Source organism: Callithrix jacchus, chromosome 5 (genome assembly GCF_049354715.1).
Source record: "Callithrix jacchus isolate 240 chromosome 5, calJac240_pri, whole genome shotgun sequence".
NCBI lineage: Eukaryota > Metazoa > Chordata > Mammalia > Primates > Cebidae > Callithrix > Callithrix jacchus.
The window spans coordinates 44,471,503-44,491,711 of record NC_133506.1 but is presented as its reverse complement, the minus strand read 5'-3'; the positions used below and the strand labels follow the sequence as shown (position 1 = coordinate 44,491,711).

Below are 20,209 nucleotides of genomic sequence, written 5' to 3'. Positions count from 1 at the left end.
AGTGCAGAGGGACCGGGAGATGCCAGGCACTGGGTACCCACGGCTGCCAGGCCAGCCCCACTCGTCCCTCCAGGTGTAGGCTGCCCCTTCATATGCTCCAGGAACTGACAGAGGCCGAGGAAATCCTGATCCCTCCCACCGCTCACCCACAAGGCCCTGACTGCTTTAGTTAGCAGCATCCCTGGAACATCCTGGGATGTTGAGAGCTGGCTGGCTCTTGTTCTGCCCCGTGGGAGCTGAGGAGAAGGCAGCTGCCCGCAACATGGACCCGGGGAGAGGGGGTCACTCCTGCTAAACCCCCATCAGGAAGAGCTTAGGCCCTGGGCTGAGGGGAGATGTCGAGGCATCCATCCACACGGGTGTGTTTGGGATACGACGGTGGGTGGGGAGCAGGGGAAGTCCTTCTGCCCATTTCTAGACAGGAAAGACTCTTGCCCAACTGGCGGAAGCAGATGCTCCTTGCTGTGGCCACAGGGACTGGCCTCAGGGGCACTTGGGGTCCTGCATGGAGCCCCCGACAGCTATAATTCACTTCCCGTATGATGACTGAACTCTTGTGTGGAATCGATGCAGACACAGATTTGAACCCAGGAGGCGGATGTTGCAGTGAGCCGGGATAGCACCATTGTACTCCAGCCTGGGCAGCAACGGCAAAACTCCACCTCAAAAATAAAAATAAAAATGAATTAGCTGGGCTAATCCCAGCTGCTCCAGAGGCTGAGGCAGGATAATCACTTGAACCCGGGAGGCAGAGGCTGTGGTGAGCCAAGATGGCGCCATTCCCCCCAGCCTCTGCGGTAAGAGCAAAACTCCTACCAAAAAAAAAAAACAGAATTATCCAGGCATAGTGGCATGCTCCTGTAGTCCCAGCTACTTGGGAGGCCGAGGCAGGAGAATTGCTTGAACCCGGAGATGGCCACCAACACACCCAGCTAATTTTTCTGTATCATTTGTAAACATGGGGTTTCACTACGTTGGCCAGGCTGGTCTCACAGCCCCATCTCGGGCAATCCACCTGCCTCAGCCTCCCAAAGTGCTGGGATTACAGGCCTGAGCCACCGTGCTCAATACATCTCTTTCAATCAGCTTCTGCACAGCAAAGAAAACAAACGACAGAGCAAAGAGACAACATGTTGAATGGGAAACCACGTGTGCAAACTATTCATGACGAAGGACTAAAATCCAGAACCCATAACGAGCTCAAATGACCGACAATTAAAAACGACAAATAATCCCATGAAAAATTGGGCGAAGGACATCAAAAACATACAAATAGCCAACTGATACATTAAAAAATGCTGACATCGGTATTCACCAGGTAAGTGCAAATCAAAACTACAACCAGATACCCACCACCTTACCACAGTTAGGGTATCTATTCTCAAAAATACAAACAGCAGATGCTGACATGATGCGGAGAAAAGGGAACTCTTACACACCGAGGTGGGACTGGAAATCAGTAACATCGTGATGAAAACCAGTATGGAGATTTCTCAAAACACTAAAAACAAAACTAACTACTACATGATCAGCAATCCCACCACTGGCTATTTAACCAACATAAAAGAAATCAGCATATCAAATCAGTGTGCACTCACGTGTTTATCACAGCACTATTGACAACAGCAAAGACATGGAATCAACCCAACTATCCACCAACGAGCAGGCAAGGAAAACGTGGCATATATACAAATGGAACGCTCTTCAGCCAGAAAAAAACACCAAAGCGCGTTGCTTGCAGCAACATGGATGAAGGTGGAGGTCATTATGTTAAGTGAAATAAGTCAGGCCAGCCATAGAAAGAAAAACATCACACATTCTCACAGACATGTGGGAGTTAAAAACAACGAGGACAACCAAAAACAGTTGACCTCATGGAAACAGAGAATACAATGACAGGTATCAGAGGCTGGGATGGGATGTGGGTGAGGAGGAGAGGTTGGTTAATGGGTACAAACGTACAGTTAGAAACAGTAAATTCTAACGTTTCTGTAGCAGAGTACGGTCACCACAGTTAGGCTGGAATGCAAGGCCGCGACGTATTTGCAATATGTTAGCAAATACCTATTGTATATTTCAAAGTAGCTAAAAGAGAAGGCTAGAAATGTTAACCAGCACACAGAGATGATCAATCTCGGCCAGGCACGGTAGCTCACGCCTGTAATCCCAGAACTTTGGGAGGCTGAGGCAGGCGGATCACCTGAGGTCAGGGTTCCAGACCCGCCTGGCCAACATGGTGAAACCCTGTCTCTATTCAAAATACAAAAATTAGCCCAGCGTAGTGGTGCATGCCTCCATCCCAGCTTACTCCAAAGGCTGAGGCGGCAGAACTGCTTGAACTAGGGAGGCAGAGGTTACAGCAAGCCGAGATTGCACCACTGCACTCCGGCCTGGAAAACAGAGCAACACTCTGTCTTTAAAAAACAACAACAACAACAGATAAACACTCAAGGTGATGAATACTCCAGGTACCCTGACTTTATCATCACACATTCTACGCAGGTAACAAGTATTCATATGAGGCCGGGCATGGTGACTCACGCCTGTAATCCCAGCTCTTTGGGAGGCCAAGAGGGGTGGATCACCTGAGGTCAGGAGGTAAGGACCAGTCTGGTCATCACGGTGAAACAGAATCTCTACTAAAAATACAAAATATTAGCTGGGTGTGGTGGCACATGCCTGTAATCCCAGCTACTCCGGAGGCTGAAGCAGGAGAGGGCTTCAATCCGGGAGGTGGAGGTTGCAGTGAGCCGAGACCGTGCCATTGCACTCCAGTCTGGGTAACAACAGCAAATCTCCGTCTCAGAAAAATAAAACTAAACAATAAAAATTTCAACACATACATTCCTAGACGAATACATCCAAGGTCACTCAGTAAGGAGAAGAAAAGTGCGCGTGGCTCTCTCTAGAGCACGCAAGTTTCGTTGCGAGCATCACGAAGGGGGCTGCGCCGGCCCGAGGACCGGTCGGTGGGCGTTCCGGCAACCCACAGCTCGCAAGGACCACGGCCATCCCCCGGGCCTAGGTCACCCCGGGGTGACCCAACCCGTCCCTCCAGCCGCCCCGGGATTATGCAACTCTCCCCCTCCCCGCCCGCATTCCGGCGCAGCGCCCCCTCCTCGCGCCGTACCGCGCGGCGCCACCGCCCCGCCCGCGGTCCTCCCAACTCTGCTTCAAGGAAAGCGCGCGCTAAGGGGCCGGCGGCGGCCAGGAAGTGGGGACAGGAGGGTGGCGGCCAGGTTGGCGCGCGGCGGCGGAGATGGGGTGACGGAGGAGTGCGGGCCGGCAAACAAGGAGCGCGTGCCCGCCCCGAGGCCCAGGCCCGCCCCGCCCGGGTCCCCGCCGCGGCCCGGCCCGCACAGGGCGCGGTGTGGGCGCCGCTCGAAGGACAATGCTCCGCCGGGCCCCGCGCGGGCCGCGCTCACCTACGCCCCTGGCCAGGCCGCCGCACCCCTGGCCCGCCCGAAACCCGCACCCCCTCACGGGCCTGCACGACCCACGCTCGCCGCTCTCACCTGCGCCCCTGGCCAGGCCGCCGCACCCCCTCACGGGCCTGCACGACCCACGCTGGCCCGCGCGGACCTTACCTGCTAGCCGCTGATGCCGCCGTCCACAGGCCCGCGGTTTCCGCCGTCGCTCGTTCGCGCTCTCGCCATCCCCAGCCGAGCCAGAAGGCGCCTCCCCGTCCCCGCTCCCTCGCCGCGTACGCCGCCAGCTCCCCAGCAGCCAGGGGAGCCGCGCACTACGCCAGACCAACTGCAACAGCCGCCCCGGCGCCAGGCGCCGACGGCCCACTACGCAGGCGCGGTGGAGCGGTGTTGGGGGGCACGAAGCGGGGCGGGGAGGGGCGATGGAGGGGGCGGCTAAGGCGGGGCCGGAGCTCGGGACTTTCCGGTGCGCGCCCGGAATGGGGGTCCGTAGGCGCCCGGAGTCCTGTAGCCTGACGGGGCGCGGCTTCTCCCGGAGGGCGGGCAGCCAGAGAAGGGCTTCGTTTTCGCCCAGTAGGACTTTCAAAAAAGGACGGGGCCGGGCGCGGTGACTCACACCTGTAATCCCAGCACTCTGGGAGGCCGAGGCGGGTGGATCACGAGATCAAGATATCGAGACCATCCTGGTCAACATGGTGAAACCCCGTCTCTACTAAAAATACAAAAAATTAGCTGGGCATGGTGGCGCGTGCCAGTAATCCCAGCTACTCAAAAAACTAAGGCTGGAGAATTGCCTGAACCCAGGAGGCGGAGGTTGCGGTGAGCCTCGCACCATTGCACTCCAGCCTGGGTAACAGGAGCGAAACTCCGTCTCAAAAAGAAAGAAAGAAAGAAAGAAAGACAGAAAGGACAAGCCCCTTTTCTCCTGGGACGTATGCCGCAAGTCGTCCTGAGTGGTGCACCGCAAATACTGACGAAGCTGGATCACAAGGCTGGGCTGCGAGCCTTTTGAGTCCTGAACCTCGGGAAAGGCCGCAGCTCTCCTCCAGCGCGCCGTTTCAGGGCAGCGAGACGGGAGCCCTTTAAAACGATGGATTTGGGCCTGGCGCGGTGGCCCACGCCTGTAATCCCAGCACTTTGAGAGGCCGAGGCGGGTGGATCACGAGGTCAAGAGATCAAGACCATCCTGGTCAACATGGTGAAACCCCGTCTCTACTAAAAATACAAAAAATTAGCTGGGCATGGTGGCTTGTGCCTGTAATCCCAGCTACTCGGAGGCTGAGGCAGGAGAATTGCCTGGACCCAGGAGGTAGAGGTTGCGGTGAGCCAAGATCGCGCCATTGCACTCCAGCCTGGGTAACAAGAGCGAAACTCCGTCTCAAAAATAAAAAAAAGATGAATTTGCTTCCTGTGACTCCCTGGAAGAGACGTCTTCACCACCGCACTGCGCAGAGGCCGGCGTCATCGCCGGCTCGCCCAGCTTGCTGCCTCCCAGCACAAAGCCCTGCCCAAGTATCTGAGGTTAGCTGGAGCCCCGGAGCCTCACCTACAAACACCTGGCCTGGCCTAGGCTGTGTGGGGACGGGATGTGGCTCTGGAAGCCCAGAAACCTGCTTCCAGTCCCCCACCGCAAATGGAACTCATCCAGCTCTCCCGCAAGGTTAAGGGCCAAAAATTCCCATGATAGCAGACGAATTCATTTGACTTCCGTTTCAGTTAAGATGCATTCTCAGCATTTTGTTGCTTGTTTCCAGGAGAAGGGAGAGAGGTAGCATGAAGAACAGTTTTTATTCCTGAAGAATCGAGTGCGGGACTTGGAGGCTGAGTCCAGCCGGCCTCCACTCCCCGCCAACCCCGTGTCCTGGAGCAGGTCACTGACCCGGTTCCTCCAGTGTGACAGGGCAGCGGCTTCCTAATAAACCGCCTCCCAAAGCGTTGTCAGATCAAATTTCAGAAGATGTCATTGGAAAGCACCTTGAACACTCCAAACTGCAGCACAATGGTTAGGTAGCAATCCTCTTTGGGCTTTTACTGGCACCTTTTCTTCCAAAGAAGATTGATATGTGCCTGCTCGAACAAATTGAAGTGCTCGTCTCAGATGACACGCTTGGCAGGTATGGGACGTTCACAGGCCAACTAGAGGGATAATTTCAATACCGGGATATAAAAGTGTATCGCCGTAGTTACAAGTTCACAAGTATTGAGAAATCATTCACTTTGATTTGTGTATTTAATGTCATGTGTGTGTGACAGGCTCACTGTGTTGTTGCCCAGGCTGGAGGGAGTGCAGTGGCGCAATCTCGGCTCACTGAAACCTGGCCTCACGGGTTCAAGTAATTCTCAGTGCCTCAGCCTCCAGAGTAGATGGGATTACAGGTGTGTGCGACCCCCTTGTAGACCCCTGCCCAGTACCCGACCCCAAATAACAGCTCGAGAGTTGGAAGCCGAGTTCAGGTTTATTGGGACCAGTGGGCAGGCCAGGAAAGGAAGGAGATCGGGGCTGGCTGCGACTGCGCAGCTGGGGTAGGAGGGTTTTATAGGGGGGGTGGACGGGGCGTGGACACAGGGCTGGCGGAGTGTCGTAGGAGCTTAGGATAGGCTGTCCGTCTCTGGGCAGACTGCTGAGGTGGCTCAGAGGGTTACGTGTCAGTTCAGGATAGGCCGAGGCTTGGCGGGCTTTTCTCAGGGCAGCAGGAAGCCTGGGGGGAGGGTGGGGGCAAGAAACCTGGGGGAAAGATGGCGGGACTTTCTACCAAACATTCCCGACTCCTTAAAAAGGAAAAAGGGCGGCGGAATCAATCTGGCTACTTCCTGCTGACAAGGGTCGACGGGGGGTTCTGAAGAGGTCTCTTTTCTTAAGGAGCCTGGATGTTCAGGGAGAGGTCTGTTCCTTGCACTCGTTCAGGGTGGGGTTGGAGCAGCATCTGGTGGATGGTAACTCGAGTCAGTTCTTGAAAGCACCGCTGTATGAACTGTAGAAAGCAAGGAGCAATAAGTAAGATTAGGCAAACGGCTACTAGGGGCCCAAGCAATGGGGACAAGAGGGTATACATAGAGGAAGACCACCACGCTGTGGCTTCAGCCGAGAACTTCTGACTCTGCAGGCTAGTTTTGAGTTTCTGGAGGCTCTCGATTCGGGTTTCTACTAGGCCGGATTCATTGATGTAGTAACAGCACTCTTCTTGTAGGAAGATACAGGTCCCTCCTCGTTCAGCAGTGAGCAGGTCTAGGGCTCTTCGGTTCTGCAAGGCAACTTGGGCAACTGGGGTGATCTGTCGTTGGAGTGATGCTAAAGACTCAGTAGAGTCATCAATAGCTGCTTGGAGTTGTGAGGTCAGTCGGGCTATGGCCAGGTGAGAGTGGACTAGTGCCCCTCCTCCTAATCCTGCTGCAAGTGCTGAACCAGCAAGGGAGACTCCAACGGCAATGGGTAGGAAGGCAGCTCGTTGGGTGCGGCGATGGGGAGCTTGCAGCATCTGGAATTCGGCTGAAGAATATATAGTGAGTCGAGGGACTAGGGTTACTGGGAGGCATAAAAGAGATGAGGAAAGGCCAATGTAGAGAGTTTTTGTTAAGGTCTTGTTACACCAAAAAAACGTTCCTCGTGGGGCTGTTATATTAGTGGTTACCCGTATAGTTCTGTTACAGCTAGGGAAGTTTTGGCCTAGGGAATAGCACACAGGTAGCTGTTCAAAATCAGGTGGAGTGTAGAGATCAACTTCCCTGATGGGGGAGAAGGAAGAAGTTGAGGCTGAAAGGTTGAGAGGGATGGGGTAAGGGACTGCAACGAAGGGAGTCTGTCCTAAGAAGGCACACATGAGGCATGAAGTTAGGTCAGTTAGTCCTGAGAGGTTAGCTAACTTGATTCCTTCTCGGAGAAAAGTTAACCAGGAAAACGGAGACGAATGTGGTTGCAATTGGTCATTCAGAGATTTTTCTTGTAGGCTAATATCAGAGTGGACTTGGTGGACTGTACGTACGTATGTCCGCCAGATGTACAGGTGGGAAGAGGGATATTTGGTATCTATGTGGTCATACACGGCAGCTTTCTGGGGGCTTTTCCACCGGTTGTCCCAGGGGTCAGGTATGAGAATGGAATACCGTGTAGAACCGATAATGGTGTTTCCTTCTCCATCTATGTCTGGGATGATTTTGAGCTGAGATCGGGCAGGTACTGTGGACTTGATGGCTATATGTAGTCGACAGCTCATCCAAGTACATCCCATGCAGGAGCGCCAAGGAGTATTATTGCATGCTCCTGATGGTTGGTCATGGTTGAAGCACATGAGAGGTATATCAGTATGGATGTTATGGAATTTGGTGAAGTTCAGATATATGGCCCTTTGGCATCCGGCTGCGGGGCAGTTGGAAGTTGCAAGAAGATGGTTGTGGCTGTATGGAGGGGTATTACAGATGAAGGTGGTTTTGGTATAGTTTTCAGTTAGGAAGAATCTCCATCTGTAGGGGGTGTGGCTGCTAGGCCCTGGTAAGTTTGACAGATAAAGGGCCAGTAGGAACAGCCTTCCAGCATAAGGAGGGTCCATGAGGGGCCTTTTTTACCCGAGACAGGTGGACCCAAGATGGGATTTCAGCAACTCTTATAGCTGATGGAGTGGTAAGGAGGACTGTGTATGGTCCTTCCCACTTGGGGGCGAGGGGCTTTGGGGAGAGGGACCTGATAAGAACTGAGTCCCCGGGGGAGACTTTCTGTGTATTTTCAGATGGCTGGGTGGGTTGGGGAAGAGAAGCGTTGGCGTGTTCTCGGAGAAGGCTGCGAAGGAGAGTAAAGTAGGGGAGGTAGCTGTCTAGAGGAGTGGTCTCTGGTGGTGGGAGAGTTGAAAGTAGGAAGGGGCGACCGTACAGCAGCTGAAACGGGCTAAGCTGTGATGGGCCCCGGGGGCTTGCTCTCAACCTGGTGAGGGCGATAGGAAGCAAGGTTACCCAGGATTGGCAGAGCTCAAGCATGAGCTTAGTCAGATGCTCCTTTATTAGGCCATTGGCCCGTTCCACCTTACCAGAGGACTGCGGATGGTAGGCGGCGTGTAGCTTCCACTGAATTCCTAAAGAGGTAGAAACGGCATTAGTGACTTTGGAGATAAAGGCTGGGCCATTGTCTGACTGTATGGTAGCCGGGAGTCCAAAGCGTGGGATGATGTCTTGAATGAGATGAGTGGCTACTGTCCCGGCAGACTCAGAGGCTGTGGGGTAAGCTTCAATCCAGCCTGAAAAAGTGTCAACAATGGTTAGCAGATACCGGTACTGTTTATGCTTTGGCATATGGGTGAAATCAATTAGCCAGTCTTGGCCAGGTAGGAACCCGCGTAGCTGATAAAGCTGGCGCCGAGGATGACAGGAACCCTGGGAATTAGTTTTTGCGCAGACAGTACGTGAGGACTGGACTTCCTGTATGGTACTGAGGAGATGGTGAGGGTGAAAAGTGGGTTGAGGAATCGGTATAAGGCTTTAGGCCCAATGTGGAGTGAATTATGGATGTCTTGGATTATCTGGTACCTTTGCTTTTCAGGGAGGATGAGGAGGTTATGCTTGAAGGCCAAGTCATCCTTGAACCGTACCCCGGGGGTAGACTGGAGGGTCTGGAATTCTGAGGCAGAGTATTGAGGGCTAGGAGAAAGAGGCTGTGTGGGCTGGCGGTGGGGAAGGTTATGACGGCCTTCAGCTTTGAAAGGATGTCTCGCCCCAGAAGGGGAACTGGGCAGGTGGGGATTACTAAAAAGAGTGGGTGAATGGAGTGGAGTTATATGAGCACATGAGTGGTGGGGTTTGGTAGGGGATACTCGGGGTCCCATCGATTCCCATGACCGAGACCTGGGAAGGGGTGAGACGGCCAGAATAAGAAGGAAGAGCGGAGGAGGTAGCCCCCATGTCTTGTGACCCTAGGCTCGGCAAGGGTAACCGGAGTCGGAAAGCCAGGGCCCCGCTAGTCGTCTAGCAGCCCTAATAGCCTGGGGAATGGAGTTCCCTCGGAGGTCGGCTCCTGGCAAGCAGGCTTCTCCCTACTGAGGGTGACTGCCGGCTGAGTAACGCCAGTGTGTCTGTTTTGAGGAACCGGCACCCTGGGGAAGCTGGGGCAGTCTGACTTCCAGTGTCCCGGGAGCTGACAGATAGGGCAAGGCTTAGTTGGTGGCCGTGGTTGTGGACAGGCTCGGGACCAGTGTCCTTCCTTTCCACATTTAAAACATGCTCCCGGAGGGGCATGGGTTTCGGCCTTGGGCTTCTGGTTCCCTGCCGGCCTTAGAGCCGCCACTAGGGCTTGGGTCTGGAGGGCAGCCTTCTGCTTCATGCGAGTTTGGCGGGCAGCCTCAGCCGCATCTTCCCTGGCATTGAATACTTTAAAGGCCATTTTTACCAGGTCTTGGATGGGAGTCTCTGGCCCCTCTTCTGCTTTCTTTAGTTTCTTTCTTATGTCGGGTGCTGATTGGGAGATAAAATGGGAGGCTAATACAGTGGCCCCGTTTTGAGGGGCTGGATCTAGTCGAGTATACCGGACTAGGGCTTCTTACAAGCGGGCGAGAAAGAGGGCGGGGTTCTCATCAGGTAGTTGGGTGATTTCTCTCAGTTTATCATAGTTTACAACTTTGTTAGATACAGCATCCATTCCCCTGAGGAGGTATCTAATCATGCGGTCCCTCTTGGGTATATCAGACCCTCGATTAGCCTGATAGTCCCATTGGGGGTCTTCACCTGGGATTGCTTCGGGGCCTAGGGGGATCTGGTTATCTATAGCATGGTCTTTATCTGCTTGGTTTCTGGCTGCGGCGAGGATGCGCTCATGCTCCTCCACTGTGAGGGTGAAGGAACAGATAATGCGAATATCATGCCAAGTGAGGCTGTAGGCTTGAGTGAGGTATTGGAATTCCTTAATATAGGTGGACGGGTCGGCTGAGAAGGATCCTAAACGTTTCTCAATTTGGGACAGGTCTTGGAGTGAGAAAGGAACATGGACCCTGATTAAACCTTCTGCGCCTGCTACTTCTCGGAGTGGGGCCAGGATAGCTGGCTGGTGGGAGCGGGTGTGTGCCGCCACCGGAGAGGCAAGAGGAAGTGCGGCCTCTGAGGGAGGGGGCTCGGAGGGAGTAGAGGGAGAGCGAGGCATGGCCTCCGAGGTAGGAGGTGCAGAGGGAGCAGAGGAAGAGCGTGCCGTTGATGGCGACTGATTGCTGAGATTGGCAGGAGAGGACAGATGTTCAGGCAGATCCTCCGGTGAGGAGTAGGGAGGGGGAGAGGTAGTGGACTTCTGGAGTGGGAACAAAGGGGGAAGACATGTGGTCAGGCATCTCTTCCTGTAGAGTATAGGGAGGTGGCTTGGTTGGGGAGGTAGGAGTCTGCGGTGGGGGAGTTCGGGCTAAAAGAACTTGGTGAGTGGAGCAAGAAGAGCAGAGGTCAGGATGGGAACGCAGGTCCCAAAAAGCCTGAACATAAGGCACTTCCTTATCTTTGCCAGTTCGGCGGCAAAAGTTATCTAGGTCGCGGAGCACATTTAAATCGAAAGTGCCGGTAGGAGGCCAATGCGACCTGTTATCGAGCTGATACTGGGGCCAGGCCACCTGGGAGAGGAAGACAAGCTTTTTCCGCCTAAGGGTTTTGGGAGTAGCCCAAGCGGGTAAAGTCGAGAAGTAAACAACCTAGTGGGGTGTTTTTAGGAATTTTGGACTCCACGCTCCCCATGATGCGTGCGGCAAAGGGTTCCTGCCAGCCGAGGGGGGTCTCGGAACAGTATCCGAGCTCGGAACAGTATCCGAGTGGGCTGGGGTAGTGTGGGGGGAGGCGTCCCTCCAACCCACCAGCTTCCCCAGAGGAAGGTGGATAGGAAAGACCAGAGAAGGCGTCCCCTGTCTGATCGTTCCTATTTAATGGTTTTGGATTGGGTGGGTCAGAGAAGGCGTCCCTTGTCTGCCGACCCAAGGCTCCTGGAGCCTGGTTGGGGGATCCTGCTCGGGCCGGCCGGCACTTGGCGAGGGATCCGTGGATTGGGACTGAGAGGAAGGGCCTTTGCCACACGCACCACGGAAGGAGAAGGTAAGAAACAGGACTTACCTGGTCCGGAGTGCTGAGGCCGAATTGGAGGAGGGCTGGGGAGGTTGCTGGAGGGAGGGGGTTGCTAGGGGGGCTAGCGACCCTCCGTCCCGGGTTTCGGCACCATATGTGCGACCCCCTTGTAGACCCCTGCCCGGTACCCGACCCCAAATAACAGCTCGAGAGTTGGAAGCCGAGTTCAGGTTTATTGGGACCAGCGGGCAGGCCAGGAAAGGAAGGAGATCGGGGCTGGCTGCGACTGCGCAGCTGGGGTAGGAGGGTTTTATAGGGGGGTTGGACGGGGCGTGGACACAGGGCTGGCAGAGTGTCGTAGGAGCTTAGGATAGGCTGTCCGTCTCTGGGCAGACTGCTGAGGTGGCTCAGAGGGTTACGTGTCAGTTCAGGATAGGCCGAGGCTTGGCGGGCTTTTCTCAGGGCAGCAGGAAGCCTGGGGGGAGGGTGGGGGCAAGAAACCTGGGGGAAAGATGGTGGGACTTTCTACCAAACAACGTCCAGCTAATTTTTTTTTGTTTTTGGGACGGAGTTGCCCAGGCTGCAATGTAATGGTGGGATCTCAGCTCACCGCAACCTCCGCCTCCCGGGTTCAAGGGATTCTTCTGCCTCAGCCTCCCCGAGTAGCTGAGATTACAGGCATGCGACACCACGCCCAGCTAATTTTGCATTTTTAGTAGAGTCGGGGTTTCTCCATGTTGGTCAGGCTGGTCTCGAACTCCGACCTCAGGTTATCCGCCCGCCTCTGCCTCCCAACGTGCTGGGATTACAGGGGTGAACCACCATGCCTGACTCAGCTAAGTTTTTAAAAACATGTTTAATAGAGATGGGGTTTTGCCATGTTGGGCAGGCTGGTCTCAAACTCCTGCCCTCAAGCAATCCGTCGGCCTCAGCCTCCCAAAGTGCTAGGATGACACGTGTGAGCCACTGTGTCCAGCCTGTTTAAAATGTCTTTTAGTGGGGTGATCTCAGAAACAAGGAGGGATGGGAAGAAGGTAGGCGTCGAGAAGTCTGCTGGTTGGAACACTTCATCTCACTGGTAAGAGCCCAGGGTTTCTCCACCTAAGCACTGTTGACTTTTGGGATGGAATAATCCTTTTGTGTGGGGTCTGTTCCATGCTCTGTAGGATGTTTGACAGCATCCCTGGCCTCCACCCAGTAGATGCCAGTAGCACACCCACTCCTCCAAAATTTGCAGAAAATCTCTTCAAAGTCAAATATGTTGCCCCACCTCCCTCTCCATCCCCAACCCCTGATTTAAATTTTGCCTCTACTAATGGTCACACTGGGAGCTATGGAGAATACACAGGACGGTAGTGCATGCCTGTAATCCCAACAGTTTGGGAGGCCAAGAACAGGCAGATGGCTTGAGCCCAGGAGTTCCACAAGGGCAACATAGCAATACCCCAACTCTAAAATAAATAAATAAAATTTTTAAAAATTAAAGGCTGAGCACATTGGCTCACACCTGTAACCCCAGCACCTTGGTAGGCCGAGGTGAGTGGATCACTTGAGGTCAGGGGTTCGAAACCAGCCTGGCCAACATGGTGAAACCCCATCTCTACTAAAATGCAAAAATTAGCAGGGCACGGTGGCACGTGCCTGTAGGTAGTCCCAGGTACTCGGGAGTCTGAGGCATGAGAATTGCTTGAACCCAGGAGGCAGAGGTTGCAGTAAGCCAAGATCGTGTCATTGCACTCCAGCCTGGGTGACAAAGTGAAATTACATCTTAAAAAAAAAAAAATCTCTTTCTTTATAAATTACCCAGTTTCAAGCAAGAGGAAATAGACTGAGACACCTAACATGTGAATTCTGATAAGATGGTGGCCTCACTGAGACAGAGGTATCTCTTCTGTGTTGGATGTGATGAGGCACTGAGGCCATGTCTCTGACTCAGAGAGCCACAATTGATACAAGATCCACTTGAGGAAGTGTGGAGTCCTGGATGTGGGTCAGAACCAAAGTGAACAGCACCTGCCTGATGGTCAGCATTAAGACCAGAGAAGGGGAACAAATAGGAAAGCGCAGAGACAGGGTCAGAAACAAACCGAGCACACACAGCCCTGCTGGGAGCCTCTCCAGGTGTTGCCTGCTCGCCTGGGTTCCAGGAGGCTGGCAAGGGTGGGAGCGTGCTCTGTGCCTCGTCTAGCCCTCTGTCACATTATCATAGCACTGTAAACCCCCAGAGCACACATCCTTTCCTCTATTCTCTGCGCTATCTGCACTGCCTACACAAGTCTGTGAGAGCAGAGGTCGGCAAAGACACTACAAGGCTGGGCACCGTGGCTCACACCGGTAATCTCAGCACTTTCGGGGGCCCTCGGCAGGAGGACTGTGTGAACCCAGGAGCTCCAGACCAGCTTAGGCAAGTTCCACAGTGCCTCAGGGCTTACTGATGGCTTAGAGACTATGGATGGCGTCCCCATGTTTGCTCCACAACTGCAATACAGAAGTTATTCTTCCATGGGAAGTAATTGGTTTTAACAACAAAGAAAACCTAGAGAGTCTCTGCTGGAGCCACACCCAGTCCCAGGCCCAGCCCCCATCCTCTGACCCTGTATCCCACCATCCCATCACCTTGCTAGGGTGTGAGTCTTGAATGGTGGGGGCCTGTTTAGTTTGCTTCTCAGGAAGCCTCAGACCACTGGACTCCACACTAAAGCTTCTTCCTGATAAAAATATTAGACAAGTTTAACAGAGTTTATTTGAGCAAAGAACATTCACCAGCCATACAACCCTCAGAACAGGAAGAGGTTTCAAGAGCTCATCTCCGCAATGTGGGCAGTGAGGATTTTGGATGGGTATGTTGAGAGTAAATCTTTAAGAGATTTATTCTGAGCCAAATATGAGTGACCGTGGCCCGTGACACAGCCTTCGGGTGGTCCTGAGAACGTGGCCCCAAGGTAGGTACGGTACAGCTTGGTTTTATACATTTTAGGGAGGCATGCAACATCAATAAAATACATTTAAGAAATGTATTGGTTTGGTTCTGAAAGAAGGGACAGCTCAAAGAGGGGGCTTCCAGGCTACAGGTAAATTTAAACATCTTCTGGTTGACAGTTGGTTGAGTTTATGTGAAGACCTCATTATGTGAGATCAACAGAAAGGAAATGTTCAGGGTAAGATAAAGGATTGTGGAAACCAAGTTTTATTGTGCAGAGGAAGCTCTCAGCAGACCTCAGAGTGAACGGGCTGTAAAATGTTTCTTACTGGACCTAGTGTGCCTGGCTCTTAATTGATTATCTCCTGGATCTGAAAAGTAAGAAAAATTATAAAGAAAAAAAAAAAAGAAAGTTGGCGGGGAAAGAGGATTCTCTGTAGAATGTGGATTTTTCCCATAAGGGATGGCTTTGCACGGCCATTTCAAGATACGGCAGAGAAACGTGATTTGGGGTAAGTAGTCTTATTTTCTTCCTTGTTATGCCAGTCAGATTGGAAAGTAACTCAAGATATTCAGTGTTAACTAAAACCCATCTGATGAGAATTTATGGTTTCTAAGGCATGACTCCCCAGACCCCTTAGATAGGAATTTGGTCAAGATAAATATAGATTCCTAAGTATGTATCTTTGAAGCATGGGTGGCCCCGAGAAACAGACCTCTCAGACACCAAACTAGAAAAGGAAGGGGTTTTATTATTACAGCCGGGGAGCAAGTCTTTCTGTTTTCTCCAAAAAGCCAAGCTCCCCTAACAAAGAGAAGCTCTGCCTTTATATAGGCTTACACTCTAGATATTACACCTGAAAGGATCTTAGGTTTACAGCCTTAGAAATTACAAGTGAAAGGGTCTTGGGTTTACAGCTTTAGAAATCACATATGAAAGGGTCGGGTTTAGAGCTTTAGAAGAAATCACATGTGAAAGGTTTGTGGTCTCCAGATGGAGGAGTGGGGTGGCGGTTTGATCTAGTTCACACAGTGCCTTCTGGAGCAATTCCCCCATACCACGCCTGCTATCTTACAGGAAGATGATTCGGGAAGTGCCAGTTGGCCAGCCTGTTCTTCCAGTGCAGCAGGAGGTGAGCGGCAGGCGGGGCAGCGAATGAAGCTTCCTGGATATTTACAACCCCTGCCCATGGGTGGGATCGCATGCAGTGTGGAAGTCAAGTGAGCAGTGATCCTAGATGCCTGGGTCTCCTTCCACATCATAGCTGAGTCCTTAGGTAAAAGCAGAAACAAAGAACAAAAAGCAAATTGGTAGTTTGAAAGTTGCTTTCCTTGTAAAGGTTAAAACAGAGGAGACTCCCTTGTCATGCCAGCTAAAGCTGGCCTGTCTGGAAATTTGACTTTTCTCTCTCTCTCCTGATCGCTCAGGTCAGCTAACTTAGTTCCAGTTTGGTGACAACAAACTTTAGCAGGAGGGACTTGGTTTGGTCTGTTAGAGCTGGTGCAGGAGCTCGGTGGAAATCAATCGCCTCCTATAAATGTTATTTACATTCCTATTAAAGGGAGAGGAGGCCAGTGGTGAAGCTCAGCAAGAGAAACACTCTATAAAGAAAATCTGCATCCGTAATGGTGTCCTCCCTCTCTGTACTGCGAAGGAAAGGATGAGTAAGTCACTGGAAATTCTTAACGCGGAAAGCGCAAGCTCGATCTGCATCACAGACTTTGGCTTTGGTTGACCCTGCACCTCCTGGCCAGGCAGTCCTAAGGGAGGAGATGAGGGTGTTCTGGCCTATGCCCTTTCTTTGTCAGGGAATGATGGTAAGTCTGAAGCTAATTCTTTGATATCTACTCTTGCGTTGTCTCCCACGCAGTTATAAGGTAGTCATGTTAATTAACTTCTTTGCTTTTCTCTTGTTAATCTATCTTTTGTTCTAGCAGTCCATCTCAACCAAGAACTCAGAGAGGAAAAATACCTTTTTTTCTCCCCCAAACTAGCCTGCCACTATCCGCTGGAAGCCAGGCAGCAGCAGTGAGACTACAAGGGGCAAAGAGAATCCAGGAACTGCGTCTCTCAGAAGGCACCCTCTCTCCACACTCATTTATACTATGGCTTAATGCCATGCTCCCGGAGCCTCCGCAAAATCAATCACAAATTACAGTGCATGCCCTTCCAGGCTTCTGTCAAATAACTGAAATTGTCCCTGTCTGTTTAAAGGCAAGGTGCACCTTGCCTGCTGGCTAGACAAGAGCGGATCTATCAGGACAGGGGAATTGCAACAGACAAAGAGCAATTTCACAGAGCCCGCTGAACAAAGATGGGAATCTTATTATTACTCAAATCATGCTCCCTGAGCATTCAGGAAACAGAATTGTGAAGGATAATTTGATGGGTAAGGGGTGGGGTCAGGGAGTGCTGATTGGGTCGGAGATGAAATCATAGGGAGTTGAAGCTGCCCTCTTGAGCTGAGTCAGTTCCTGAATGGAGGCCACAAAATCGGATGAGCCAGTTTATCAAAGAATCTTGGGTGGTGTCGGCTGATCCATCAAGTGCCAGGTCTCCAAAATATCTCAAGCATTGATCTTAGGTTTTACAATACTGTTGCTATACCCAGGAGAAATTTGGGGAGGGTCAGAATCTTGTAGCGTCTAGCTGCATGACTCCTAAACCATGATTTCTAATCTTCTGACTAATTTGTTAGTCCTACAAAGACAGTCTAGTCCCTAGGCAAGAAGGGAGTTTGTTTTGGGAAAGGGCTGTTACCATCTTTCCATCAAACTATAAACTAAGTGGGAAAAGTAAAAAGGTCCTCTTAAAAGTTTCCTTTTTTGTTAAAGAATAACTAATGTGATAGAAATAATCATTTCTGGAACAAAAAACACTGACTGCCTTCAAGTTTCCTTGCTTTTTGCTAGTAACTCCTTGTTAAGCCCTATGTAGCTGCTAAATATAGTAACGGAATAGTACATTCTATGTCCTTCTACTTCTTTTTTTTTTTTCAGACGGAGTTTCGCTGTTGTTACCCAGACTGGAGTGCAATGGCGCGATCTCGGCTCACCGCAACCTCCGCCTCCTGGATTCAAGCAATTCTCCTGCCTCAGTCTCCTGAGAAGCTGGGACTACAGGCGCGCGCCACCACGCCCGACTAATTTTTGTATTTTTTGTAGGGACAGGGTTTCACCATGTTGGCTAGGCTGGTCTCAAACTCCTAACATCAGGCAATTCACCTGCCTTGGCCTCCCAGAGTGCTGGGATTACAGGCGTGAGCCACCATACCTGGCCGCCATGTTATTTTTGTAAAGATAAGAAAGAAAAAAAGATTTTTTAAATCTCAGGGTTGGAGAGGCAGGAGTGGTCAGCAGTTCACTCACCAGTGCTTGTGGACTTTGTTCTCTTCCTGGAAAGGGATGGAGAATTCCAGGTCCAAAGGGAGCCTCTGCCGTCCACAGTTCTGAGCTTCAAGTCACTAGGAGTTCTTTAAAACTTGTGTGGTGAGACTCCGATGTTGTCCTCAGTTCCCAGGCTGAACTCAGCAGATCAGCCCATGAAAACTTCTGTATTGAGACAAAAGGAGAGAAACTGTCAGAAAGCAACACCTATTGTCCTGGTGTCGACACCAAGGAAGAGGACAGGTAACAAAGAAGTTGAAGACAGCTGATGGAGCGAGATATAACATTCCAGCTCCTCGATCTAGAAACCCTGGCAGGACCAACAACAGCTTCATAGACCAGGCTGGGCGTGGTGGCTCACGCCTGTAATCCCAGCACTTTGGGAGGCCGAGGCGGGTGGATCACCTGAGGTCAGGAGCTCGAGACCAGCCTGGCCAACATGATGAAACCTTGACTCTACTGAAAATATAAAAATTAGCAGAGGGTGCGGTGAGCCGAGATCACGCCACAGAGCTCCTGCCTGGGCAACAGAGCAAGACTCCATCTCAAAAAACGAAAAACAAAAACAAAAAACAGGCCCAAGGTCAGAATCCCCAGTCAAGATTCTTCGTGAGAAAAAAGACAGCATTATAACTCAGCAGCAGCTGTAGGGCAGGCCATGCAAGATGAGGAAAGAACAAAAATGTTCCAAATAATCAAAATTGGAACTCTAACTTTTCAGGTCCCAGCTTACTCTGTCAATCTCAAGCTAATCAGAACTTTGCCAGGGTCAAATGTAGTGACCATCCAACACCAAGGGTTCTTCCCAAACCACCAAGCTGTTTCCTTTAATTCTTCAGATAAGGAAATAATGACATTTTAACCTAAGTCCCTACTTGAAGTACAGGGACAAAAGAAAATACTAATGGCTACGTTTAGCTATGTTTACAGATAATTGTCAATTGGTCTAAAACAAATTTACCGAGGGATTATTGTATATATGTAGAACTGTTAATGTGAAAAATATTACTGACTTCATCTCATTTGTTTTATACGTTAGGTGCCCTGTGATGTAATGACAGCATCAGTGCAACTTAAAGTAACTAAGTTAAAAATTGCACTTACTATTCAGTGTTCTCAAATAATTTTTTTGTTTGTTTTTTTTACACAGAGTCTTGGTCTGTTACCCAGGCTGAAAGTGCACTGGTGTGATCTCAGCTCACTGAAACCTCTGCCTCCCGGGTTCAAGTGATTCTCGTGCCTCAGCCTCCTGAGTAGTTGGGATTACAGGCGTGTGCCACCATGCCTGGCTAATTCTTTTATTTTCAGTAGAGATAGGGTTTCACCATGTTGGCCAAGCTGGTCTCAAACTCCTGACCTCAAGTGATCCACCCTCCTTGGCCTCCCAAAGTGCCAGGATTACAGGCATGAGCCACGGTGCCCAGCCTCAACTGAGTAACTTTTAAGTGAAACCATTCAAGTTTAGATTTGGTGACTGGAAGGCAATCAACGTTTTCTCTTGAATGTTCGGGGAAAATGGTAATATAAGATTATTATTCATGGACAGCAGGTTGTGGAAAGTGAATCAGATTATAAACATCTAGCTAAGACACAGGACTGAGAAGTAGGTAAACTTCTGAAAGTTCGGTATACTAGAATCACTCAAACCAGTAAGATGCCAACAACCTGATGAAATCTGGTCTTTACTAAAAATACAAAAGATTTGCCAGGCGTGGTGTCACGCACCCGTAATCCCAGCTACTCGGGAGGCTGAGGCAGGAGAATCGCTTAAACCCAGGAGACAGAGGTTATAGTGAGCTGAGATCGTGCAATTGTGACGGACCAAGACTCTGTCATAAATAAATAAATAAATAAATGACGTGAACTCCTGCGTAACACCTTGATAACATGTTTTTACAAACCCTAAAGGTGAATGCTTAATCTGTTAACCCAATAGCAAGTTAAATAAAATGTGAGTCCATTTAAAATTTTTGGCTGGTTCGGTTGCTCATGCCTGTAATCCCAGCACTTTGGGAGACCAAGGCCTTTGGATCAGCTAAGATCAGGAGTTCAAGACCAGCCTGGCCTTGTAGAGGCCTTTTAGTAGAGACATGGTGAAACCCTGTCTCTACTCAAAATAGAAAAAATAGCTGGGTGTGGTGGCGCACACCTGTAATCCCAGCTACTCGGGAGGCTGAGACAGGAGAATCACTTGAACCTAGGAGGTGGGGGTTGTGGTAATGCACCACTGCACTCCAGCCTGGCTAACAGAGTGAGAGACTCTCCCTCAAAAAAGAAAAGAAAAGTACTTCAGGGAAAAGATGTGAATGAAGATGATAGGTGATAGGTTAAAAAAAAAAAAAATTCACTGATCCTGAAACTTTTTTTAAAGAATTACATCAAATTTATGTTGATTCCAAGAACAGTGTAAAATATCACATATTGTTAAATTTGTTATGACTATACTAATAAAAATAAATTATACAGT

At 50.9% G+C, this 20,209-nt stretch overlaps 1 protein-coding gene and 2 long non-coding RNA genes across 5 annotated transcripts in view; 1 reads left to right on the top strand and 2 right to left on the bottom strand.

Moving 5' to 3' along the window:
• The window catches only part of LOC144582488 (uncharacterized), a 21,445-nt gene extending 17,685 nt beyond the window's left edge, over positions 1-3,760 (bottom strand). Inside the window, exon 1 of the long non-coding RNA XR_013535223.1 lies at positions 3,588-3,760. This is a non-coding gene — a long non-coding RNA (uncharacterized LOC144582488). The remainder of the gene's footprint in view (positions 1-3,587) is intronic.
• LOC144582487 (uncharacterized) lies at positions 2,307-20,207 on the top strand. Of its 3 annotated transcripts, XM_078371922.1 has the most exons (3): positions 2,307-5,542; positions 15,918-16,173; positions 17,356-20,207. In XM_078371922.1, the coding sequence occupies exon 1, from the start codon at positions 3,072-3,074 to the stop codon at positions 3,942-3,944; it is 873 nt and encodes a 290-aa protein (XP_078228048.1). In that variant the 5' UTR covers positions 2,307-3,071; the 3' UTR covers positions 3,945-5,542; positions 15,918-16,173; positions 17,356-20,207. The 3 variants fall into 3 exon arrangements, with proteins under 3 accessions (XP_078228048.1, XP_078228049.1, XP_078228047.1); XM_078371923.1 differs by lacking the exon at positions 15,918-16,173; XM_078371921.1 differs by having other exon boundaries at positions 15,918-20,207.
• The window catches only part of LOC103791202 (uncharacterized), a 27,235-nt gene continuing 22,113 nt past the window's right edge, over positions 15,088-20,209 (bottom strand). The window contains exons 12-13 of the long non-coding RNA XR_013535222.1: positions 17,725-17,907; positions 15,088-15,627 (exon numbers count right to left, since the gene is read on the bottom strand). This is a non-coding gene — a long non-coding RNA (uncharacterized LOC103791202). The remainder of the gene's footprint in view (positions 15,628-17,724; positions 17,908-20,209) is intronic.